A 26,843-nucleotide genomic window follows, 5' to 3' on the forward strand; every position below is an offset into this window, starting at 1 on the left:
CAAGTTTTATATGGACTCATCAGGTTCTACCTAGATCACTTGTGTCTAGGGGTTTTTAATGAGTGCTACACACATGGGTTTCACTTGCTTACTTTTGGGAGTTCTACTTTAACAACACCACATTCATATACTCCGGAGTGATGAGTTAGCCACCAATTTTATTGCTTCTTTTGGCATGATTCATGACCATTAGATGGCATGCATTTTTTAAGGTAGCGTTTGCCTTCATTTTTACACAAAATTTTGGACTATGTTCCTTGTACTCTTGTATATATTCCAACTTAGATACCTAGTTGCTTATGTATCTAGGTGAATTATTATTTTTCTACCCCAGATTTCTTGTGTTTATTGGATAGTTATCATTAAAAAGGTGCCAATAATTCAAATTATTTTCTAATTATGTACTTGAAAAGAGTTATTCCTTGATGTGGTCTCAGGTATATAGAGACAGGTTTTAATATGTGAAAGTCTGGGATAAGGCCATCTCATTTCTTTTATGTAGGATTTTATTCATATTTCCTAGCCGACATACTAGAGAGTTCCAAATTGGTAGGTGGTATCATGGTGGTATGGCACACTAGCGATCCCTTACATATATTATCTTATCAGATAATTTGGGCCCAGGATTAATGCCTTGCTTACATCACTTGGTATGTTGACCCCAACATTCATAGACAATCTTATTTTTTGACTTCACTTGAAGTTGTAGTGTAGGCGTTCTTTAGATAAACTTCTTTTATCTATAGCCTACATGTTTTGATGGGTGTAAGCTCATCAGCATTTTCACTTTTTGAAATCTCTTTCTTTGGAGTTCAACAAGTTTATCTTGTTGTTTTCGGATTAAGCAATTTTGGATTCTTCCTTTGTTGGCATTTATTTCTTTAGTTCCATCCTTTAGATGATTTATACAGTCCACTTGATGGTTTGCGGATGTACATATGTGACTCATCGAGAGACGTTGATGACTCCCTATGTTATATATGGGTAACTCAAGACACCGATAATTCCATGTGTAGATGTGGGTACGTCAGGCCGCCAATGGATCCCTGGTTCCTGCCATTATAATGCCATGTCTTCCTACTTTAGATACCTAGTTGCTTATGTATCTAAGTGAATTATTATTTTTCTACCCTAGATTTCTTGTGTTTATTGGATAGTTATCATTAGAAAGGTGCCAATAACTCAAATTGTTTTCTAATTATGTACTTGGAAAGAGTTATTCCTTGATGTGGTCTCAGGTATATAGAGACAAGTTTTAATATGTGAAAGTCTGGGATAAGGCCATCTCATTTCTTTTATGTAGGATTTTATTCATATTTCCTAGACGACATACTAGAGAGTTCCAAATCGGCAAGGTATGTATGGGTGGTATCATGGTGGTATGGCACACTAGCGATCCCTCACATATATTATCTTATCAGATAATTTGGGCTTAGGATTAATGCCTTGCTTACATCACTTGGTATGTTGACCCCAACATTCAAAGACAATCTCATTTTTTGACTTCACTTGAAGTTGTAGTGTAGGCATTCTTTAGATAAACTTCTTTTATCTATAGCCTACATGTTTTGATGGATGTAAGCTCATCGGCATTCTCACTTTTTGAAATCTCTTTCTTTGAAGTTCAACAAGTTTATCTTGTTGTTTTCGGATTGAGGAATTTTGGATTCTTCCTTTGTTGGCATTTATTTCTTTAGTTCCATCCTGTAGATGATTTATACAGTCCACCTGATGGTTTGCGGATGTACATATGTGACTCATCGAGATGTTGATGACTCCCTATGTTATATATGGGTAACTCAGGACTCCGATAATTCCATGTGCAGATGTGGGTACGTCAGGCCGCCAATGGATCCCTGGTTCCTGCCATTATAATGCCATGTCTTCCTACTTTAGATACCTAGTTGCTTATGTATCTAAGTGAATTATTATTTTTCTACCCCAGATTTCTTGTGTTTATTGGAAAGTTATCATTAGAAAGGTGCCAATAATTCAAATTGTTTTCTAATTATGTACTTGGAAAGAGTTATTCTTTGATGTGGTCTCAGGTATATAGAGACAGGTTTTAATATGTGAAAGTCTGGGATAAGGCCATCTCATTTCTTTTATGTAGGATTTTATTCATATTTCCTAGACGACATACTAGAGAGTTCTAAATTGGCAAGGTATGTATGGGTGGTATCATGGTGGTATGGCACACTAGTGATCCCTCACATATATTATCTTATCAGATAATTTGGGCTTAGGATTAATGCCTTGCTTACATCACTTGGTATGTTGACCCCAACATTCAAAGACAATCTCATTTTTTGACTTCACTTGAAGTTGTAGTGTAGGCGTTCTTTGGATAAACTTCTTTTATCTATAGCCTACATGTTTTGATGGGTGTAAGCTCATCGGCATTTTCACTTTTTGAAATCTCTTTCTTTGGAGTTCAACAAGTTTATCTTGTTGTTTTCGAATTAAGGAATTTTGGATTCTTTCTTTGTTGGCATTTATTTCTTTAGTTCCATCCTTTAGATGATTTATACAGTCCACCTGATGGTTTGCAGATGTACATATGTGACTCATCGAGATGTTGATGACTCCCTATGTTATATATGGGTAACTCAGGATGCCGATAATTCCATGTGCAGATGTGGGTACGTCAGGCTGCCAATGGATCCCTGGTTCCTGCCATTATAATGCCATGTCTTCCTACTTTAGATACCTAGTTGCTTATGTATCTAAGTGAATTATTATTTTTCTACCCCAAATTTCTTGTGTTTATTGGAAAGTTATCATTAGAAAGGTGCCAATAATTCAAATTGTTTTCTAATTATGTACTTGGAAAGAGTTATTCCTTGATGTGGTCTCAGGTATATAGAGACAGGTTTTAATATGTGAAAGTTTGGGATAAGGCCATCTCATTTCTTTTATGTAGGATTTTATTCATATTTCCTAGACAACATACTAGAGAGTTCCAAATTGGCAAGGTATGTATGGGTGGTATCATGGTGGTATAGCACACTAGCGATCCCTCACATATATTATCTTATCAGATAATTTGGGCTTAGGATTAATGTCTTGCTTACATCACTTGGTATGTTGACCCCAACATTCAAAGACAATCTCATTTTTTGACTTCACTTGAAGTTGTAGTGTAGGCGCTCTTTAGATAAACTTCTTTTATCTATAGCCTACATGTTTTGATGGGTGTAAGCTCATCGACATTTTCACTTTTTGAAATCTCTTTCTTTGGAGTTCAACAAGTTTATCTTGTTGTTTTCGGATTGCCATTATAATGCCATGTCTTCCTACTTTATTCCGAATGGTTTACAATGAGGAAACTACTTTGAGTATGAGTTCCTGTGATCACCCATAGTCTAATGGGCAAACAGAGCATGTGAATCAGATTATAGAGGATATGCTTCGTGCAAATGTCTCGGGAAAACCATCCAGTTGGGAAAAATATCTTCCAATGTGATAGAATTTGCCTATAACTGTTCTAAGCATACGGTTACTAGTTATAGATTATGTGTGGGTATCAACCCAGGGCACCTGCTGATAGGGGACGCTCACCTCGGTCTTTTGAGCTAGGAGCGTTGGTTTATTTGAAAGTTCCTAAAGATTCTCATACTTTGTCAACATGAAAGAGCTCAAAATTATCTCCTAGATATTGTGGTCTATTTCGAGTTATACATCGGATTAGCACGGTTGCGTATGAATTAAAACTACCTCCACATGTCAGAGTTCATCCAGTCGTTTATGTCAATAGAAGAAGCTGGGAGGTGAGGATAACACAGTTACTCCTCAAGAACTCGTTGAAGTAAAAAAATTATCTTATGTTCCACATATACGTCAGATTGGCACGGTTGCGTATGAATTAAAACTACCTCCACATGTCAGAGTTCATCCAGTCTTTTATGTCAATAGATTGAAAAAGAAGCTGGGAGGTGAGGATAACACAGTTACTCCTCAAGAACTCGTTGAAGTAAAAAATTTATCTTATGTTCCACATAAACGTGAAAAGGTACTTGAATTTAAGGAAAAGAAACTTTGTAGTTGCCTAATCCTTGAGGTTAAAATTAAGTGTACTCTTCCACAATCCAAGTGTACTCTATCTTTACTTTTCCCCTATCTTGCCTTTTGTGCACCCATACCTGCTTTGATGTGACATATCCTTTAGAAGACACACCTATTTAGGTTTATGGTTCTTAGGCTTTGGCTATTTAAAGTTGGTTTCCTCAGTGCCTTCAATACCCACACTTGCATCATCTCGGTTTTTAGGACTTTATGAGAGATTGAGGTAACAGTTTGGAAGCATTAATTGATGTGGCCTTTGGTTTCTCTTGCTATACCTCCTTGATTATGAATAAATCTTTTTCTTTTTTCGTCAGGCTTTTGCCTCCTTGGCTTTTGGTTTTATAAGACCTAAAGAGGGTTGAGTGGATGAGGCCTTGAATTTATGGATAATTGCACTTATCGGCTCAATGGGACTTACAACTTCTAGATCTCAATAGAGATATGTCCTTGCTCTCCTCCTTTCACGAGAAGAATGCTTACAATTTGATGTGCAAGCTTGATTATAGTTGTCATCATTGTCCAATATATGTTGCAATCATGTTTGGCTATCCATCCCCTTCCCAGGATGATATCTTCTGGCATTATGCTACAATCATATAGAAAATACCTTATGTGGGGTAAGAGTTTATGTCAAACAAAAGCTTCAATGTCCCTTTGCATTCATTGTATGGGCCTGAGATAGTTTGTACAAGAGCTTAAGTAGGATCAAGGGCATGTTTTCCTAATAAAACCCAAGTCTGATATGACATTAAGTTTCTTCCTACTCCTATATCCAATAAAGTAAGTTTGGCTATTGTTTGTGTGTTTATAGGAAAGTCTAGGCAAAGTCTTGTGGGCTTCACCTCTTCATCCTCATTGTCCTCACTTTCAGAGGTGCTACTCGACTCGAGGCCTGCACTGAACCCTTGGATTGGTGCTTTTGCGGTTTCATTTAAAGATTTTTTCTCCTCTTCTAGCTCATCTTTCCTTGGTGGGATAAAGTATATTTTGAGAATCTTTGGTATCAGGGTTCAGAATACCATCATGTCATGTGCCTTCTCTTCACATAACTTAGGTCCCATGGTAGATGCTAGCTCTATGTCTCCCTTGATATCTTCTTATTGCGAGAATCTTATCACCAGATGGTCCTGTTGAACTTCCATTCTCATTATTCGGCTCAAGGTTCTCCTCTTTTGGCTTATCTTTTCCTCGTGGGATAAGGTATGTTTTGAGAATCTCTAGTATCACGGTTTTGATTACCATCATGTCATGTCCTTCTCTTCACATAACTTAGGTCCCATGGTAGATGCTAGCTCTACATCTTCCTTAATATCTTCTTGGGAGGTTCTTATCCCTATATGGTCATGTTTAACTTCTATTCTCATTCCTCTTGGTGGTCTAACCACTTTTGGCTCATCTTTTCTTGGCGGGATAAGGTTTGTTTTAAGAATCACTAGTATCATGGTTCCAATTACCATCATTTTGTGTCCCTTCTCTTCACATAATTCGGGTGTACCATGGTGGTAGATGCTAGCTCTACCCCTCCCTTGATATCTTCCTGGGAGGTTCTTTTCCCATCATGGTCTTGTTTAACTTCTATTCTCATTCCTCTTGGTGGTCTAACCACTAATGGAATGGTGTTTATAACTCGGCTCCGGAATATGAGTATGAGCACTTTCTTTTGCAAGTTTAATGATAAGTTTAAGAGTCATGGTAGTTGCATATCTTGGCTCGTCTCTAGGAGATCCTAGAGCACGAGAAGGTGAATCTCCAACCTTGTAGATTTGTGTTGTAACAATATTTCTCGTGATGGTTCTATAGGTAGAACTATTGTATGTGTCGTGGGGTATCCATAGAGTAGTATGCCACTAGTCACACGTGTGCTTGGAACACTATGTTCCTAACTTCTTAGTCTATTTTTTTCTCCCATTCTAGGTGAATAGGTATGATGGGTTCTATTGGGGTCACACCTCCAATTCTCTCAAGAGGCATGCTTCCCTTTACAAGTATTTTGGCCTCTAATGAAACTTGGGGCTCCTCCTCGATCCGGTCTATAATGGAAGGAAGAAGGACCTTGCCCCCTTGTTTGTAGATTGGTTCACCATTGGGTTGGAATAAGAAGTCAGGTCCAGCCCAATCGAGTTTTGAAGTTATATGTGCATGGGAGTTGCTTCCATCAATAGCTCTTGAAGAAGCTTCACACATCATGTCATCTTTGGGTGGGGGGAGACTCCCCCTACCTAGACCCTTCGGTGGTGACTTGATGGTAACATTTCATGACCAAGGAAAGGTGTGGGGATCTTCAGGATCCATCCAAATCCCTATGTGTACTTGTCATGTTGTAGAGGTTGCCACCACTAGCATCCTAATACTGCATTGTTCTCCCATCTTATTCATGATTCTCCTAAGGAAAAAGTCACCCATATCTCTAAGGGGTTGAGTTTTAATCAGCTCAACTTGAGCCCTTGTATCCTCTTGCACCCTTCGAGGTCCTTTGATTTTGGCTGCCCCATTGCTAGTGACCTAATTCTCTATAGGTTTCTGGTAGTAATATACATAGCTCCATGGAGGCTATATAGTACTGCTAGTCATTTTGTGATGTCGTTACCATTGTCCCACTGTCTAAGATTGATGGTTCATTTCCCAGAAATGCCGGCAATGTCCCACCGCTCTAAGAGTGTCCCCTTTGCATCAATGTATATGGGAACATTAGCAATGTCATGGTGGTAACCAAAGCATTATATCACAAAGGTTCCTTGAGCTCCACCATGTTGAGCTCTTACCCCCATTTGTCCCCTTATGTCATTTCTCTTCCCCATATGAATTGGGGCCTTTAAACTCCTCCTGATAACTCCTCTAAGTGCTCCGAGCCCTCGTTCTTCCATTCGTATGTTGGAAGCTTTATTGGGCTTAAGCCACACCCTCTTGGTCCTCCATTGTGAAGGGTTCTTGGTCTACTTCCAAATTAGAATCTGGAGTTACTTGGGTAGTTAGATCAACTCTTGTTCATGTTTCACGCTCTAGCATCTACGCACACGATAATGTTTTGTGTTCAATTATGAGGTTCAAGAATGAGGTGGCTATGAATAAACCTAAATGTAAATGTCGGAATCACTCAGCAAGATATTGGTCAAGATTTTTTTTATATTAGTGATGACTCGTCCCATACGGAGGTCCTTGGGTCTCACATAGGTCAAGAATTTAGGTCAAGTCACTCTCTAGAATTCTTGGAAATTTTATCCTTGGAGTCTCCAAAATTGGATGATTAGGAGATTGAAATCATGAATACACTTCCTACTGATGATCTGATTGGTAAAACAATTAAACTTCACAAATCGCTAATCAAAAGACTAGCGACGACGATTGGTTATGCATGATTGCTCATACAGGATCAGTCGTACTGACGATTGCACTTTCTTCAAGCGATCGAAAGCCATGTGAGTGATCGATGATTGGACTACACCACGATTGGTTTGTCCAAGGTTGTACTTTCTAGGTGTCTGTAACCGTCAGTCTGATAGATTTTCTTTATTTTTGTGTATTCCATGTGTACATCCCCTGAATATCCTCTATTAAAATGTGCTTCCTGGGTGTCACACTACCTACGTTGACTGTAAGTCTAATAGATTTCCTATATTTTTGTGCATTCAATGTGCACAACTCCTTAATATCCTAGATTTTTGGTCATTCAACGATTGTACTTCCAGGGTGTCAATACCTATGTTGGATGTTAGTCTGATAGATTTCTTAGATTTTTGTGCATTCAATGTGGACATCTCTTGAATATCCTGTGCATTCAATGTGGACATCTCTTGAATATTATGTGTTAGATTCGATCAATAACTCATATAACTCCCCATTTAGTTAATTCTCTTACCATTTATAGCTATGCAGACTAAAAATTGCCCAAAATTTAACTTTTGAGTCCATGCTTTCTTAATCTTGAGTGATTGGACCCTAGGGCCAACGATTAGTTGGACTTCAGAGCCCAACAATTGGACTTTCCAAAGAGAGCAGATTTAGCCTATTTTTTCATACATAGTCTTGATTCTACCCTCACTTTTAAGTTAGATTTATCCCCCTAGAACACTTATTGGATGGATTGAAACTCTTCTTGATGGAAAAGTACATTTAATCAAGTATCAAACACCAAAAAGTCAAGAATTCTTGTAAAAATTGGAAGTTCTTGATTTTTTGGTGTTTGATACTTGATTAATGGCATTTTGCCATCAAAAAGAGCTTCAATCCATCCAATAAGTGTTCTAGGGGATATGTGTGATCTTAAACACACTCAAGCTAAAACCCACGAGCTAGAGAGCTAGGATGCTTTTGTAAAACAAGGCTATCTAGATTATCCTACTATATAGGTCTTTATGTAATCAGGATGTTATGGGCTTTCATCAAGATTCTTCTTCTTATCCCATCCTCATTACAAAAATACTCATACTAAAGCACATTAATCCAATAAATAGAGGTATTAAGATGTATTGAATATTTTAAATGTTGTAACAAGAGGAGCATAGTGCCATTAGAAGGGGCATATTTTAGGGTGTTACAACAGGAGCATTTGTTTATTAACAACAAAATGATGCATTGGGTAATGTAAATGCAGCAAGGTATTCTGAGGGGATACCAATAGCATAACAAGAGAGGTCCCCCCAGTACAAAAAGAAGGCGATCTAAAGACATTCCTACATACGTGGGCATAGTATGAGCATAGCAAGACTATGAGGAGATGGATTCGTGAAGTGAATCATGCTAGCACACATCATGTGTGTTGATACCATGACTAAACAAAACTATCCCAAAAGGGAAAGGATCATAGTAGAGGAGCTATACCATTACATCCTTGATATAGCATCATGGAGCTCCTTTTTCATCAAAGAACTTTGGTTGTACAAGCTTGTGATTTTGCAATTCCAATCCCAATAACCTCGAGTACACATAGTACATATGTTTGCATGGAAAGTAACGGATCAATGTGGCGTGCTCTGTGAAGAAAATCCTCACATGTACAAGAAGGAAAAATGGAGATTGTAATGACGGCCTCTCCTTTCAGACCCAGTTGTAGCAATAATGAACTCAACAGATTCTCTATCCTACACCACATGAGTATGTAGAATCACACACTCCATAATCATTCCTGAATCAATTCTATCTTGCATTTCCTTAGTGATTGTCTTTCTATAGGTCACCTTCTTCCATCTACTATGTCTATGTATTTGCATATGTTTATGACAAGTGGCAATGTGGGAGGTATGACAAGTGGCAAATGGAAAAATTCCCAAGTGGAAAGGTTTCGTTCCTCCAAATTTCTAGGTGTCATTCACCTCTATGTTTGGGTTTAATCTAGCTAAATGACAATGACCAAGCTTGCTAAGACTTGAGTGTATTGTTCACTAATCTTTTCACATTATTAATCAATAATATAAGGTTACTTATAGATTATAGTGATCTCTTGATTTTATTCTTTCAACACCTTTATTAGTCCATCAATTATTTATTTGCATTCATCGTGTAAAATTGTGTAAAGTAGTCCATGTGAGCTAATATCTAACTAATTTTCATTGCCTTTAAGGATTGGCTAAGCACTGATTATGCATATTTGATTTGCTTCACATGATTTCATAATAGCCAAATTTTAAACAAATATTCCCTTTACATGTCTAGTTAAAGCTTTTGAATTGTGTGAAAGAAATTGCTCTTTTTTCCATAGCTAATCACATCATTAATGTTTGATTAAGAACTACAAACTTTGCAACCGTATGCAATCATCCAACTTCTTTAGCAATTTGCTTCTAGTAGCCCTATGCAATTGTCCCAAGTCGATTGTAAAACTAACCCTCATTTTTTAACAATTATAATCGGTAACTCTTGATTATTAATTAATCCCATCTCAATGAATAATCAGGTTTATGTCTTCCATCAAACTCGACACCTATCGTATACTTCTTTCACGCTAGATTTCTCATAATTGCACCCAAATATGAAGAGATTATTGAATAACTAAGAAAGATTATTGAAGAGAAAATAATCCTTGAGCTATCCAAATTAATCAACTCTACTTAAGGCTTGATTATACCCTTTACACCTTTGCAAATCCATGAATTCAAACTCTTATTAGCGATTATTAATCATGGCTAGTCTCAAGTTAGTAAGGCTTTTACCCCCCACAAATAGCTAAACAATATTACAATTTCTTAGTAATCTTATGGAATTAAATTGAATTAGTCCATTTTTTAGATCAATAGAGCTACTCTTCCTGATCTACATTCGAATTCCACAAGTGCAACCCTCATAGGATAACATTGATATGCCATGCCTAACTACTTAAGAGTGTAATAAGAGAGAAGAGAAGAAGGAGTACGCCAAAGCAAACATGCAATAACAAGCATGTTCTAAACTGTTACTCCTTTCTGTAAACTCCTTGTAATCCTTGCCTTAGCTTACATACTTGACATGGTAAAGAGAACATGTTTTGGGCACCCCATAAGTGTGAATAGCTAGGAAAATATAAGTAACTTATGGGAGTGTATAAAACACAAGTAAACTACAACATAAAGTGGGGCCATGTACAATAATGGTGAGGTGATAGAGGTTAGGGAGCACTCATGTTTCTTTGAGAATAAAGCTTGCCACATCCACATATGCTTTGAACTCAATTAAACGAGGAGTATTGACACCTTAAAGGTGTAAGCTTGAACTCAAAAGAGAAGGAGCTGTCAAAAGTCCTTTTGTAAACTCTCAAATTTGGTACTTCCATGTTGATTAAAGTAGCAAAAGATAGCTAGCTACTTTTAGCTTCAAAAAAAGAGAGGAATAATGTGTTGGTTGAGGCATATTGTCTTTTAAATAATATTTAAATTCTATGCATCATGACCCTAGTCTAGTTGTCCATCCATAACTCCATTACATCTTCATATCATTGGTAGAAACTTAAATACTACTAAGAATAACACCATGTTTTTTATTTTTATTTTTTTTTTTGGGGGGGGGAGGGGATGGAAAAGGGTTATGTTCTCATATTGAGGAGGACCTACTTTTTTCAAGTCATTAAAGGTGAGAATATTTACCCACATGATTACTTTGGTGGGTCTTCTTTGCCCTTCTCATTACTCATTTGTTTTTGCTTTGCACTCATTGTGCTCTTACTCACTCACTTTTGGGTAAATTTTCTCGCATTACTCACTTTTTTGGTAAGTTCCTCACATTAGAATGGGTGCTCCACTCCCCTACTACATGTGAAGGAATGAACAAGGGGTCCCTCTTTAGAATCATATGTATCATAGAGTGCAATAAACCATTTCCACCAACCAATCAAAGTAAGAACGCCTATAAGAATCATATGTATCATAGAGTGCAATAAACCATTTCCACTAACCAATCAAAGTGAGAACAACTATAAGAATCTTATGTATCATAGTGTGCAACAAACCATTTCCACCAACAAATCAAACTAAGAACAACTATAAGATCATCAAATTGGAACCTTCACTTAAACTAGTGAAAAATAAGGTCAACCCTTGTTTGTAAGGGGCATTTACACACGTGTAATGGGTTGTGAAATAGTGGGTAGATTGGCTAGATTGCTAGGAAATGCACATTTAAATGTGGAGATGCTTGCTCACATGATTGATGGGCGAGTTGCTCTGAAACAATAAGGGGTTCTCTGTGTTAAATGCGCCTTTGATGGTTGGCAAAAGAGCAGGATGGGCGGAACGTTGGCCCAACTTTTTCTTATGTGTAAAGGCCATAGCTGGTAAAGCAAGGACAACTCTTATTTTGACAGATGGTGCGGTTGCTAAGCAAAGCAGCATCCTTGACCAGACTTCATTGTTTATGTTAGCGGCAAATATGTGAGCAGTCTAAGGACTAGCAATATGTGTGTGTGTAAAATTTCTAATAGAGCTCCCAAACACATACTCTCTTTAGCTTTTTGGCGCAAAAAGGGCCTCATTTTCTTGTCCAAGACCATAGGTATGTGCCTTTACGTTATTGTAGGGCCCGTGGGGGGGTCTGATTTTTTCCAAGTCATCGAAGGTATCGATGTTTAATACTCTGCCTAGCCATATTTTGCTTTTTTTTCGTCTGCTTGTCGCACTTGCTCACCCCTCCACCGTGAGCATCGCTTTTGCCTGTTCATTCTCCTTCCCTTTCTTGTGCACTTGTCTCATCAGATTCAGAAACCCTAACCTTAACAACAGTCGCATTACCGTAGCCCTAACCCTAATCCTAACTTTTCTGAAGAGAGCAGCCTTTTTGGACCCATCAAATTTGTAGATTAGCATAGGAGGAGCTGTTTTATGCCTGATTTCTGCAGAGGCTCAGTTTGTTCAGTTGATCGATTTCAATGGGGAGCTGGAAGCAGAGAAGGATGTGATTTTTCACAGATGGAGCTGTGATTAAGGTTTTGCAGAGAGAAAGGGGAAAGGGGGGCAGGGGTTCAAATGTCCACGGAGCCCGCAGGAACTTCCGGAGCTCGATCGCCCTCCACATCGCTGGTCCCAACTCGATTTGTATGGCCGCATGGCGGACGCCGCGTGTTCCTCTGCGGTTCATTCACCAGGTACTTTCTATCGGTTCTTAGTCTGTGTGTGTGTGTGTGTGTTTTGCGCATTTTAGGCTTTTTCCAGGATGCAATTACCCTGATAGCCTGTGTGGAAGGTTGCAATGTCAAGTCGAATCTCAAAGATTTTACCTTATTCTCTTTTGATAGCTTAGTCTTGTAGCTATTAAGTCTCTTACCAGCCATTTTTTTTTTCGTGGAGTCAAATCTCCAAAAGATGAGCCCGCAGAGTGTCCATGAGAACACCTCATTATATCCAAGGTTAGGGCAAAGTTATAAAGGTTTTTTCCTCTTGAACCTGCGTCACCAGACTTTCTTGAAGCTACAGGATGACATGAAGACCAAGACCTTTTCATGACCTGGACCAGGTGAGAAGCTCAAAAGGGCTTCACATATAACAACATCACCATGATCAACCTTGTTGCAGCTGGCTGATTAACAGCTGGCCTCTAAACAGTTTTTTAATCAGAAATTGGCAAGTGGCACCGAGGAAGAGATGTCAGTTGTTCTTTGATAAGGAACACCATGCTCATTTCTGAAATTCTAGCAGCAAGTTAATATGGTTGGCATTTTACTTTATTGATTTGATGCACGTATTGACAGACTGTACTGCAACTATCGGTACCACCTCTATTTCAAACACCAAGAAGACTAGTTTAGATGATTGAGGGAAAATGACTTTGTGAGGCTTTTAGGTAAAGCAGCTTCCTTGGAATGGGTTGCTAACCAGCTTGAGTCCTCTTGCTAGGGAAGTGATGACAACAAGGAGAGCAAGTGCCACTGAGGAAGAGATGTCAGTTGTTCTTTGATGAGGAACACCATGCTCATTTCTGAAATTCTAGCAGCAAGTTAATATGGTTGGCATTTTTCTTTATTGATTTGAAGGACGTATTGACACTATCGGTACCACCTCTATTTCAAACACCAAGAAGACTAGTTTAGATGATTGAGGGAAAATGACTTTGTGAGGCTTTTAGGTAAAGCAGCTTCCTTGGAATGGGTTGCTAACCAGCTTGAGTACCACATGATAGCTTTCGCAACATGAGATAGATTAAGGACTGATGTGCTTTGCTCTCCTTGTTGTCATCACTTCCCTAGCAAGAGGGGTGGCAGCAATGAGGAGCCATACACAAATACTGTGATTCTTCCCCCACATTACCTTAGAGAGCTCATAGAAGCACACTGGAGTGTAGGCGCTTTAGCTGCTAGGATGGTCAGGCATGCCAGCCAGGGTTGTCCCTGTTTCACGAATTTAATGTATGCAAATTTGCACTATGTATCAGTGAAATCTACAAAGTTTCCAGGGTCAGAAGTTGGAATCCCGTCATCAAGTTTAGCAGCAGAAGGGGATGCCATGTGCATGCACATTGACATGCTAATCCCAGGGCTAAATCCTGATTTGCAGTGGAAAAAAGACTAGATTTTGGAGCTTCTGCAACTATCAAAGGCATGGAAGGTATAGTGGTGGACCAAGACTTTAGTCTGCGCGAGCAGATGAGCATTTGGCAGATGGTGTCGGCAGAAAGTGACTTTTTCATGTCCAAGGAACTGGTCGGCCAGTTAATTTATTCTTCAAAGGCCTATAAAAGGCAAATGCTTGGCTCCTAGTTGGGTATCTGACATCTCACAGGTGTTGGGTCACAGTAGCTCAGGTAGGATAGGTTTTCCGCCTTTTTGTGGCATGCCTATGGCTGCCAGAACCATGTACCTTTTTGTACTACATGAATATACCGAAAAATACAGCTATCTCTCTTTCTTCTGTCCATATCTTTTTTGTGTTTTGCATCAAGATGTTCCTATGAAAGGTGTTTAGGGCTGAAAGAAGACATAGAGCTTCCGCGCATGTGACCTACCGTTCCGCCAATCTTCCACACTACTCCCACATCCCCCCATTGCCAACCTACTCTTCAAGTGACCTACCTTCCACCAATCATTCCCAACCCCCCCCCCCCCCCCCCCCCCCCGCGCACCAGCCACTATGGCAATAGCCCCCATGAACTGTCCGACTCAGGGATGCTATCAATGGTGAGTGTGGGTGGTGATGCCAGGAGTAATGAACAACCCCTGTTGCCCCTGAGTTGCTCATCCAATGCCCTTCTCAGACTGGATCACATCTTGGGTGTCCTCATGTGTGGTCTCTCTTTCTCTCTACTCAGCCCCATGCTTGATATTTTGGAGAGTGGTATACGATCTGCTTGGAGCCGATGTTGCTCTCATGTTTCTATGTTCTTAGTATTCCATGATGAGTTTCCATGGATAGTTTTGTATCACCCCAGTGAGATAGCTATGTTTATGTTTATGTTTTCTTTCTGTTTTATTTTCCATTCCATGATGAGATGTGCCATGGACATTATTGTATCACTTTGGTCTCATAGGTCCATTGGGTCTTTAGTAGACGCTCAATATATATTTCTTTCTTTCTATCTCCTAGTAAAGTCCCGCTTCCATCTCTCTTTTATGATGTTCTCTCTCTCTCTCTCTCTCTCTCTCTCTCTCGGCGACCTCCCTTCCTTGTCTCTCTTTCATGGTGTCATCTCTCTCTCTCTCTCTCTCTCTCTCTCTCTCTCTCTCTAAGAAGGCAATCGCAACAGAGATTCAAGAGGCCAAATCCGGATTCCGGGAGGAGCATATGCAGGCCTTCGAAAAGACATGGAAGCAACCAAAGAAGTGGTTGGAGAAACCTCCAAATGGGTTGATGTTGTGAAAAAGCAGAAAACAGCCCACACCCCAAATGCCACATCCATCATGACGGCCACGCTTGAGGAAGAGAAGCGTCGCCAATCTAGGGTTCTACATGTGCGAGTAACAGGCTTGCAAGCGGGCAACCCACCGAAAGAGGACGGTGAGACTTTATGTAGATAGATGGGCCTCACTGGCACCCCTTTTGTAGATGCTTGGTGCGACGGGAAGGACTTGACTAGGGAGAGGCCTCTCCTCCTCAAGCTCAAAGATACGGAGTCCTGTTTGGCTTTCTTGAAGAAGAGGGCCATCCTCCGAACCACCAAAATATACCTTGGAGATGACCTCACCCCCCTACATGTGGAACATAGGAAAGCCGAGATGGTTCAGGTTATGGAAGCCCGCAAGGCAGGAAAATGGGCTGTTTATCGTGATGACCGAGTCATCATCATGGATAAATGCCTGACATGACGGCGCGGGGTCTATGAGACCACAGATGCATTGAGGATGGTAGTATGGAATTGCAATGGAACTCTATGGCTAGACACAGGAGGCTTCACAAAGACTTACACAGATAGGGATATTATCTTCTACACAGAAACACATCAAAGCCCTAAGAGAGGGCTACCCAGAGTGGAGGGTTACACATGGGAGTGAGCTTTCAGAGGACAAACACGCACCACTGGGGGGTGCGTCGCTCGGGAGGAGTGGCATGCTTGTTTCAGCCTCATTTGAGAGGCATACTCACAATGGTTAGACACGATGAGGAGGCTCGCTTTATGTGGATGCGATTAGCCAGTCCTAGCTCGAGAGTGATGCATATTGCAGTATGCTACTTCCCACGAGAGAAGTTAGAATATGCATGCAGGTTGACAGAGAAAAGGGAGACTACATACGTGCCATTATTTGCAGACATTGCAGAGTTCCCCCAACAAGGAGAGGGCCTCCTATTAGGAGACTTTAATGCACGGACAAAAGGGGAACAAGTGCAAACCTAAGACTTCCAGGGAGATGCCATTATGTTGTTAGAAATTGACTTGGTTGAGATGGGCCTCCAGAGGGCCAACCAAGATATGGGGAATGTAACACCATATGGTAGACACTTCTTGGAGATGGGGGCTATGCATGAGCTGGTTATATATAATGGGCTGCCGAGATGGCCGCAGTCGGACAGCCTTACATCTTTTCCGCATGGGGGAGACACTAGTACGGTGGATTACCTCATGGGGTCTCCCACTCTTATACCACCCAGACTTCACCATCCCTCCTCCCCCCATACTTGCTGACCACGCATTACTTTCTTTCATGATCTCATGCCCCACCTTACCGCCCACACCCACACCCACACCCCGTGTCACCACCTTGACCCAGATTCATTTCCATCATGATCTTGACCACATCTATGAGGACCACCTCTCCCGCCACATTTCAGCTCTCGACTTATCCCTCCCTATCTCTACCATTACATCCCAGCTTTCCTCCATCATCCATGACTCCGCCCATACCAGCTTCCCCTACACCACATGCTCCACAGCAAGTTTGCTAGTGGGATTCCAACCCCAGAATGGATGGTATGATGAAGAGTGCAAAACCACCAGACTTCGCCTCTTACACGAGAGGGAACATGGACTGATTTCAGCACATAAGATGCAATGCATCTTCCGTACACACTCGTCGAAAAAAAGGGCATTTCTCGCCTGACGAGAACAAGAGTTATACTAGCTCTTTTTGAGCGAGGACAACTCAGAAGCTTGGCGCATTCTTGAAGAAAAAAGAGCACCTACACCTATCACAGATCCTAGCCTTTGGGAAGCCTATGCATGACAGTTGTATGATGTGCCAAACCAACCTATACCACAAATGTCACACATCCGTCGGCCTACATCATCTTATGTCTTTGATTCCCCTAATGTCACTAGGGCTCTTAAAAAGCTGCATAATGGGAGAGCAAAAGATCACAAGGATCTATGCATGGAACATTTTGCCCACGGGCTCCACATATTGGCTCCGATTCTTGCCAGTCTTTTTAATCGAGCACTCTGTGAAGGCTTCCCACCCTCTTGGACTACCAACACCATTGTCCCCATCCACAAAGTAGGAGACCCCACGGACCCAAGTAACTACAAGGCTATCATGATTGGTCACACAATGGCCAAAATCTATGGGGCAGTACTAGAGGACATGATGAGCTTTATGGCAGAGAGGATGAAATAGAGCATCAGGCCAACTAGGCTTCAGGAGAACCTTCTCCACGCTAGACCATATCTTTACTTTACGGGCTATCATAGAGGAGGCGAGGTCCTCAAAGAGACATGTGTATTGTTGCTTTGTGGATTTCTACAAAGCCTTTGACTCCGTTCCTTGATCCCGTCTCATAGGACGCTTGCAGGAGTTCCAATTCTCACATGAGATGATATGGGGTGTGATGGCACTATATGAGGTAATACTAGGTCGAGTACGTGCACCTGGTAGGAGATATATGTAGCACTATTGGAGTTAAGCAAGGTTTCCCACTCTCACCTACACTCTTTGGCCTATACATTGATGAGATTGTAGTATTTGTTAATAGTTTCGGAGGTAGAGGTTCACCATTGGCTGAGACAATAGTGCCCATATTGCTCTATGTTGACGACATTGTCTTGATCTCAGATTCAGCCGAGGGTTTATAGAAACATTTAAATGCATTGGACAGATTTTGCAGGGAGAGAGACCTTACGGTCAATTTGGGCAAAACCAAGGTTATGGTCTTCAACACATCTTATGTAGTTGCCTCACGATTTTCTTTCATATACAGAGATGCCCCCATGTAGGTTGTGCACAAGTATGTATATCTAGGAGTCACTCTTACAGGTCCTTTGTTCTGCATGACCACAGCTGCCACCAACTGACTTGCGAGGGGGCATGCCTCCCTAGCCCGTATGGAGAGACAGTGTTTCCGGGCACATTTCCAAGAACCTCGCACTAATTGCTGGCTCTTTGATACTCTAGTACGACCAGCGGCTATGTATGGTACAACCTTTTGGGGGCCAAGCCTCGGGAAGGATCACTGGAGGAGCATAGAGAGGCTACAGGTGATGATGTTGTCACGCATGATCAGGAGTAAGCCGTCTGTACCACATGACATTCTACATGCAGAGTTTGGGGTGGCCCCATTGGTTACAAATGCCCTTTTTCAGATCGTCACTTATATTTAGCATATATACACGCTTGACAGAGATTGCCTCCCACGACTAGCACTAGAGACTAGAGTCCTCTATGCAATTATACAGCGAGAGGGAGAGGGAGCGATTGAGACGAGCTGGACTGCCCTCCTCCTCGGCGACACGGCTGCCATCATTACCGACACATGCACGGTACACTAAGGTAGTCGAGTGGTTTCATGCACAAGGCACACAGATGGACCGTCTCCCCCTGTTTTAGTATAGCCTGATTCCCTCTACCTTGATCTCTCACGATAGGAGATCAACCGGATCATCTAGTTAGATCTACTCGGGCTACACATACACCAAACTTGGGTGTCTCCGTCAGAGATTGGTAAGAAGTGTGAGTACTACAGAGATCACTTCTTGAGACTCTCCGAGGATGGATTCTTTGAGATCCCGGGATACATACAGATACACGTCACGTGCTATGCGTATCACGATCGGCCAGATCTACTCGGGCTACACATACACCAAACTTGGGTGTCTCCGTCACAGAGATTGTAAGAAGTGTGAGTACTACAGAGATCACTTCTTGAGACTCTCCGAGGATGGATTCTTTGAGATCCCGGGATACATACAGATACACGTCACGTGCTATGCGTATCACGATCGGCCAGCTCAGGGTATCCTCCTACTGCCTCAGAGTAGAGACTGGCAGAGCTGAGGATATGCCACATGAGGAGAGGACATGCATAGTATGCATCACAGGAGCAGTAGAGGATGAGGTCCATTATATGTTCAATTGCCCGGCTTACTATGAGATACGGGGGAGATTCCAATGCCTATTCCGAGAGGGATTCGGACCACTCACACAGGTGATACAGTTTGAGGATTAGAGGTGCTTGGGCATGTACTTGATGGAGCTCAGATGACATAGGATGTAGTGTTGAGGCAGCATGCTGAGAGATAGCCCCGGCTCCGACAAGACACCTCACAGAGAGCCATCATAGATTTCTTTGTGGTACACACATCCACATCGGAATCCACTGCCCACAACAGTTCCTCTACTATGACATCAAAGCCCACCACCCGTACCCACGTTGTAGCTCCACGCCCCAAAGGAGTTCTGAGTGAGAGAGTTTGATCCATTTTGCGAGCCAAGATGTCCCCGACCCAAAGCATTAAGACCCTCCACCACACAGAGACGGATTCGTGAGGTTCTCCGCCGACATGACACATTCCCATCAGAGAGGCCGGACATTCACTCCACCATCAGATCGGTTTTGGCCGAGGCGGGTATCGTCATTAGCCGATCACAACATATCTCACACTACGCAGGATCATCTGTTGATCACATGTACTGTCAGAGGTTTCATTTTACTTTTTCTTTCAGTTTTCCACGGCTCAGTATATCCATGGTAACCATTGTATTAATTTTGGTCTCATAGGCCCTTGGGGTCTTCCGTAGACGTTAATTTAACTTTCTTTCTTTTCTTTCTCTCTCTCATGGTGATTAGTTTTGGTACCCTTTATTTCCCCCTTTCTTATCTCGGTTGCTCTATCTTTCCTATCCTATGCCTCACGTGTGATCCGACAACAAATATGGTGGCACAACGATAATACTCTTGCTTTGTGGCTCAGCACTTGCATTCGCCTCTCGGGGTCATGCGTTGCATGCAATTATGCCACTTTTCTATGTGTGTGTAGAAGAAATTAGAAAAAAAAAAAACTTGTACTTTACTGTCATACTTACCTTCCTTCTCTTTTGAGGCGGCTTTCTTTTTCTATCTTACTCACCAAGCACAGTGAGCATTCTAGTGGTGGGCAACCAGTAGCCACTAAGGGTGCCCGTTGCCCACTGCCCACTGGATCACTTTGACCAGACCATCCCCATTGGATCTCCCCGACGCTGGACTGTGCCATTGGACCATCCAAGAGCATTTGGCGGACCATCTAGAACCGGAAGCGCACACCAATGGATACATGAGAGGTGCACGCGCCAGCATTGAAGGCACCGCATTGTCACTCCGATGGGCATCTACCAGAGATAGGAGACTCCATGAGTCCACTGACTCCACCACACCTCGCAAGAATCATTTAAATGGTCCTCAGCTCATCATTGAGGATATCTTTTATCCTCACATCCCTTTCCATGTAGTTTGGGAGACATCCTTTTCCATGAAGTTTTTCATTGAGTGTTGTAGTCACTTGTCATTGTTGTTTGTGTGTCATCCTGCTGATTGTGACCACTGCTAGGTGTGCCCGGTACACTGAAGGGCATGTAACTGTTTCTTGGGAGTAATGCAGGTAATGCTTATAGTGTTCTTGTAATCGTGCTATGCTCTTATTATAATTTGACTTGGTTTGTTCATCTATACATTGGGTTGTGAGTATTGAGGACTCAGACATATTGTCTAGAGGAAAACCACCACTTTAGTGTGCCGGGCAACCAACGCTGCTACAAAAATCCACATGACTCCAACGTCGTGAAATCAAAATAACCTCGTGGAATTTCGTCCATCCTAGAGTATCAAACGATCCAACCTTAAATTGGTCTAGACATTCAGTCTAAGACCAAGAAGTTCCAAACTTATCATCTCTCTCATGTACAATTCCGAGGTTGCCTCATGCATCAATATGCATCAATATCATTTGGCCATCATGAGAGAGCGTGTGATGAATCATAAAGCTTGTCACCCTGTGTGAGTGACATGCCAATGCTCAGACAACCAAAAAAAGTCTCTCATCTTGTTGTCACTCATAGACTAGCACTGCTCCTCATAGTAACGAGAGGTTAACTATGCCAAAGCATAGAGTGTCCTAGACAAGAAATCCATGAAGTCCCCGGAGATTCTACATGGGAATACATTGTGGCATCCCATACCACAAAGCACACCCCACATAAAACCCTCGTTAAGCATGATCATAGGTGGAATGGCCAACTTTCCCCCCCACAACCCAGCCTTGAAGCAACCGAATTTCTCTTTGAACAGCAAGGTCAAACCTTAGGTCAACCGAAGGGTCAATGTAATCCATGCAAAGTCAAAGATGAAAGATAACATTATGTCCGCACCCCAACTGGTTGTTTGGAAGCCATATGGAAACCATGGCCTAATTATGACCATCCCCACAAGATTGCTTAACTCGGCACCTTGACTTGGGTTATGCCAATTTCTGACGACCCGTGGCCGTCTACAGCCTTGGTTGCCCCATGGGCTAGCCTCTAGGCATGTTGGCTGGTTGGGCCAAGCCGTAATGGGTTGGCCGACAGCCTGACAGCCTGCCAAGCCCTTTCATGGGCTGACCGACAAGGCCATAGCCTCTCTTGGCTGGTGAGCAAGGCCATGGGCAATGTTGGCCCTTTTTGGGTGGCCTAAGGCCTACTCCATGCCCAAGTGCAAGGGATTCAATCCCTCTTATGGGGTAGCCTTAAGGGCTTGCCTCCTTCTACATGCAACCTACATGCTTCCTATACAAATGTCTAGTGTTCGACTGCAAACCTAACACTCAGAACAATTGACATCATTCCAGAGGGAGACTCGGGAATGGCACTTCTTCATGTGTAGGACAATGCACACCTAACCAAGACCATGTACGGGAATCATACACTTGACCTTGGACGTGTAGAGTGCAACCTTGGGTGACTCGTCCCAGACTAGGGCTCACATGGGACCACTTTCCACTCCAGGCCTTGCACCTTGGTATCAAATATGTCCACGTGGCATCCAAGTGCGGGATGCACGTGACGTCCCCTTCTGCTTAACTTGACAGAAGCTGCATAGCCTTCAGATAGTTCGTCAATAAAGGTGGAGAAGTCTTTGTTACGCCAAACCACTTCGTAAGTCCCTCAGTCTTGAAACTTCGTGAGGAACTGTCGTCTTCTTCGGCTGGAGCCATGCTTGAAGCGGTGCAAAAGGATCTGTTTGGGAATCATCACTTCAGCTTCGTCAACTATATTTGGTTCTGCTGCATCATTAATCTCTGAAGGGATTGACATGGAACACATCGTGCATAGTCTAACTTGGAGGTAGTTTCAACTTCATTGACACCTTATTGATCTTTCTGTGGACAGGAAAAGGTCTGAAGCTTGTGAATGATAACTTTGGGCATTGCTTGCCCACCTGTTTCACATCCCTTCGATCTTTATTGGCCTATCGAGTGTAGGTCTCTTGCACTTTATCCAACCTGTCTTTAAGTGATTCCAAGTTCTCCTGGTAAGACTGCGTCAATCTGTTCGCTTGAGGTACTGAAGACGACGTTCTGGTCAATAGCGACTCGAATGGTCTTCCAAATTCTGCCTCATAAGGAGTCCTTGTTGATCATGGACATAACACTTTAGCATGTTGAAGTCCAATTGGTTGTAGATTTCTATGTGGCCATCAGTTTGTGGGTGAAACGCATTGGAAAAGTTCAGTTGAGTACCAAAATTATCAAACAATGCCCTCCAGAAATGACTAGGAAACTTGGCATCTCGGTTTGACACTATGGTCCTAGGAATCCCACCAATCAGATACCAATGCCGAATGAACAAATGGGCAACATCTTTGGTGGTCACACCGGCTCTACATGGAATAAGCATAACAAATTTGTTGAACCTATCAACAATAGTTAAGCATTGAGTATTATGCTTACATAGACTAGGAGACAGATTTGTGACAAAGTCCATCGATATACCTTGGAAAGGTCCTGGGTGAAGGGTGTAACAACCCTATCTTCTTCCCACGAGGAGCTTTCACTTTTTGACAAACATCACATTGTTGCATATGAGTGAACACATCTAGCCTCATTCTTGGCCAATAATATTACCTTTTTAGCTTCTCCAAAGTTGAATTCATGCCCTTGTGACCACCAGTGATGGCGTCATGGGGCATCATGGAGAAGAGCTGCTCTGAACGACTTCATGACACAAAGTCAGCCTTTGTAGAAAAGCCAACCATTTTGTATCAAAAAGTGGCATGGTCATGTGGCATCCAACGCCTGTTCCTAGCTTTATTTATAAGCTTTTAGCCATTATTAGCCTCAGGCTATTAATTATAAGCTCTTAGCCAATCTAGATCTCATCGTGCCACCGCCCTTTCTACACACTTAGTGTATTATGTCCCTTTATAAATCAGGGAATACAGCATGGGCCAATCTTTTGTTATACCCTAACCCTAATTAGTAGCCCTAGCATGACACATGTATATCAGTGTTGGAGCTGATGTATGCGACATATTGTTTTGTGGGTATTACAAGCTATGGATCTGGCCCATGTATCTTGGAGCTGGAGACTATTTATAGTGTAACACCAAGTAGACTAAAGTTTTGTCCTTGAGCTTGGGGTGGAGTTATGCTAGACAATCCTTTGATTTTACCCTCTATCATGGCTAGGCAAGTAGGTAATATTGTCATTACGACAGCTGAGGTGCTGTCAGGCTTGCGGAACGAACGATCGATGGTGTTCTACCATTGCAGCCCCAAAAACCTGGGCAGATGTGGACACCAAATGGCTAGACTGATCAACACCCGAGCAGGTTCAAAAGGAAGGCATCCCAACTAGTCCAAAAGTGTGCGGCTCTACAAGCTCAAGTGTGAAAACATTAGGGTTCGTTTTTTCTCATTGTGTTGTGTACATAAAGTTTGTGCTAAATTGAGGAGTGGAAATGGGTAACACACTTGCACACAAAGCTCTACTATCTAAGATATACTATATTATCACATGAAGGCTGATATAGATGACGTGGAAGGAGGTACTTGTGAGAACAGAAGACTGGTAGGCCACTTGAAGGCCTGGTTTTTAATAGGCAGCCTTGTGGTCGACAGGCCAGGTCATACAACTGGTTGGCAAGGTTAGACTACTGGTCCGCCTGATCTGGTAAACTGTGGTTGGATTCTGCTCATGTGGTGGCTATCCTGCCTACTCCACCCACTTAGCTGTTGCACACTGTCCCTGTTTATGTAAGGCTGCTTAGGAGATGTACTCTGAACTGTCTTCCTAAAGGTACAGCCATGGTACTTTAGTGCCACACGCACCAAGAGTAGAAATGTGTGTGCTTGTGACATCAATTTCTCTTTGATGAGAAATATTTTAATGAGTGGAAAAAGGGTCTTTTTAATGGTGTTTTGTGAGTACTTGCATGAAAGGCATTTGTTGCATTTTAGAAGAACTGTTTGGGTGCTTGCTGACATGTGCTCTTTTCTTAATCCCACATACAACTTGTTTCACTGATAGACACATCTGTTTAAAGTAACTCTTAGTTTTTTGATGCTCCAGGTGGCAAGACATGATACCTATGTCACCCGTTGAAGGCCGTCCATCCGTTTTCCAAGTTGTCTGCAGTCTTAGTCCAGGTTACTATCAGGTGCTTATAATATTTTTAAATAAATGAGCTTACATTATTGTTCAAGAATCATGTTTTTCTGCAGGTCAAAGGATTGTATGTTTGAAGACAGGTCTTGATTTTGAAGCTATCAATTAGCAAGAGTTTTTGCGTGCATATCCGTGAACGTAAAATGCATAATTGGAGAATAAAACCAACCATGAGATAGGGATCAAGGTTATTGTATGAACCTCACCCAAGAGCCCTCTTTTTTTCATAGAGCTGGGAAAGGGATTCATATGGACCCTGTGCTTTGGAAGCTTTAGTTTCCGCCAGCCAGTCCATCAATGGTTGCTTGCAAGGATGGCACAAGGCAGAAACAGGTCATACAATAGTAGTTTATGATTGTGTGGGAGGGGTATGGATTGTACGGACATGGTATGAAAGATATGGACATAGTACATACATGCATTATAGCAGTGGTACTGCCACTGAAACATGAAGAAATACAAAAAGAAGCACCTCCAGGCTAGAGGACAGCATCTCCCCTACCTGGTCCTGAAGGCCCGAGCCACACAACTCCATCCGAGTGAAAGGCCAGAGGTGGGTAAGCACATCAGTGATACGCAGGTCGTGGAGATGATGCGAGAGCTCTATGGCCTGACCCTGAATCACGGTGGATGTTGACTCCGTGCTCCATTCCATTCCCTGTGCTGGGAGAAGGAGAAGATCATTGCGCCACTCTCTAGGGTGGACGGTATGGAGTGATAAAGCCCCACACATGCAAATGGGAGCCACTGTCTCCTCGAACATTCCACTGCCTTCGACAGGGAGACACCGGAAGAAACTGTAATCAACTGGCTACCCCAGCACCATGTGGGGGGGGGGGGGTGAGGGATGGGAAGGGGCTGTGAAGGGTGGTTAATAGGGGGAGAAAGGTTCACATGTGCATGGGCGCAGGGGGGCATCTCTCAAGAGGCTGCTGAGGTAAATGCTTGAAATGGTTCTTTGACACAACCGAATCCTCTTGGATCTTGGCACGCTTGTCGGCACCGCTATGTTGTGGAGGTGGGTCGGATCAGGCTGGTGGTCTGCCATTCTCTTGCACTGGTCTCAACCGAGGAACCGTCCTGGTGCTTTGGGGGCTTGTGTCCCCCCCCCCCCCCAGGGGGCTGGACTGTCGACAGGGACAAGATGTCTCATCTGCCTGGAGATTCCAAATGAAGATTTGGCATGGGAGGCCAGAGTACTCAACTCCATGTAAAATAGATTCCCCCCACAGCCAAGGAAGCAGAATGGAGTGAGGTATGGACTCCGGGGAGGCAATGCAAATATGAAGTGCTGAAATCCCTGCTAAAGCGGCGGTGGGGGAGGATTCCATCACTCTTATGATAGCACCTCCTATCATCAGGAGGAGAGGAAGGTATTCCTTCCTCAGACTTGGAAAGCAGACTGGCATAGGAAAGCCTGAGACGCCAGCCAAAGGATCAGACGCTCGGTCGAAGCCGTGTTGCCACCATGCAAAGAAGGGCTGGGCCGTATGTAGTGCGACGGGGCTTAGTTGCATGACTCTTTATGAAGCTACAGGCGAATCGAACTCAACTAGATAGTAGCCACGCCCCTAGGGGTGAACGTCAATGATCTTTCCAGGCATGCTGAGGAGGCTTGCTTGTGACAGATCCTTGAATTGTCTACGTGCCGGGCAACTACCCATAATCTTGCAAACCATGGTGGAGGCCTCCAAAGAAGCGACGGTCATAGCGAGGAGCTGGAGATCTTCTAATAATAAGGATAGGCAAAGGATGGTGGGGAGTGGATGTCACCAGCCTGAACATTTCTAGGTGTGAAAGGGGTCTGGTGGACTCAAAGACGTCTAAATATTTGGAAAGTACAAGCTTTGGGAATGCGGGATTATCCTAGAATACAAAGGACCGCACTCGTAAAATTTAGGAGAGTTGCTATTTTTGGCCCAACTCTGATGGAAATTCTGTTCGCGTCATTACATCTGGAATTGAGCAGATACCAAGAGTTGGCAAAGTGCTTATGACAGATTGTCTACTAGTTGGGATATTTTGAGAGGTAAAGATTATGGGAGAACCCATCTCTTAGATT

General features: G+C 42.5%; 1 protein-coding gene across 6 annotated transcripts in view; it reads left to right on the forward strand.

The window, feature by feature from the left end:
- The first annotated feature begins 12,106 nt into the window (after nucleotides 1-12,106).
- LOC147603427 (sucrose nonfermenting 4-like protein) overlaps nucleotides 12,107-26,843 on the forward strand; it is a 103,080-nt gene continuing 88,343 nt past the window's right edge. Inside the window, exons 1-2 of one of the 6 annotated variants that reach the window (XM_086796896.1) lie at nucleotides 12,107-12,610; nucleotides 24,686-24,762. In XM_086796896.1, the coding sequence (XP_086653022.1) occupies nucleotides 12,492-12,610; nucleotides 24,686-24,762 (196 nt within the window). In that variant the 5' untranslated portion in view covers nucleotides 12,107-12,491. Of the gene's footprint in view, nucleotides 12,611-24,685; nucleotides 24,774-26,843 lie in introns of all 6 variants that reach the window. The other 5 variants (XM_086796894.1, XM_086796895.1, XM_086796899.1 and 2 more) reach the window with 5 other exon arrangements.

The sequence above is a fragment of the Cibotium barometz genome, chromosome 64 (assembly GCF_041138505.1).
Source record: "Cibotium barometz isolate CiBa-2024 chromosome 64, ASM4113850v1, whole genome shotgun sequence".
In the NCBI taxonomy this organism is placed as follows: Eukaryota; Viridiplantae; Streptophyta; class Polypodiopsida; order Cyatheales; family Cibotiaceae; genus Cibotium; species Cibotium barometz.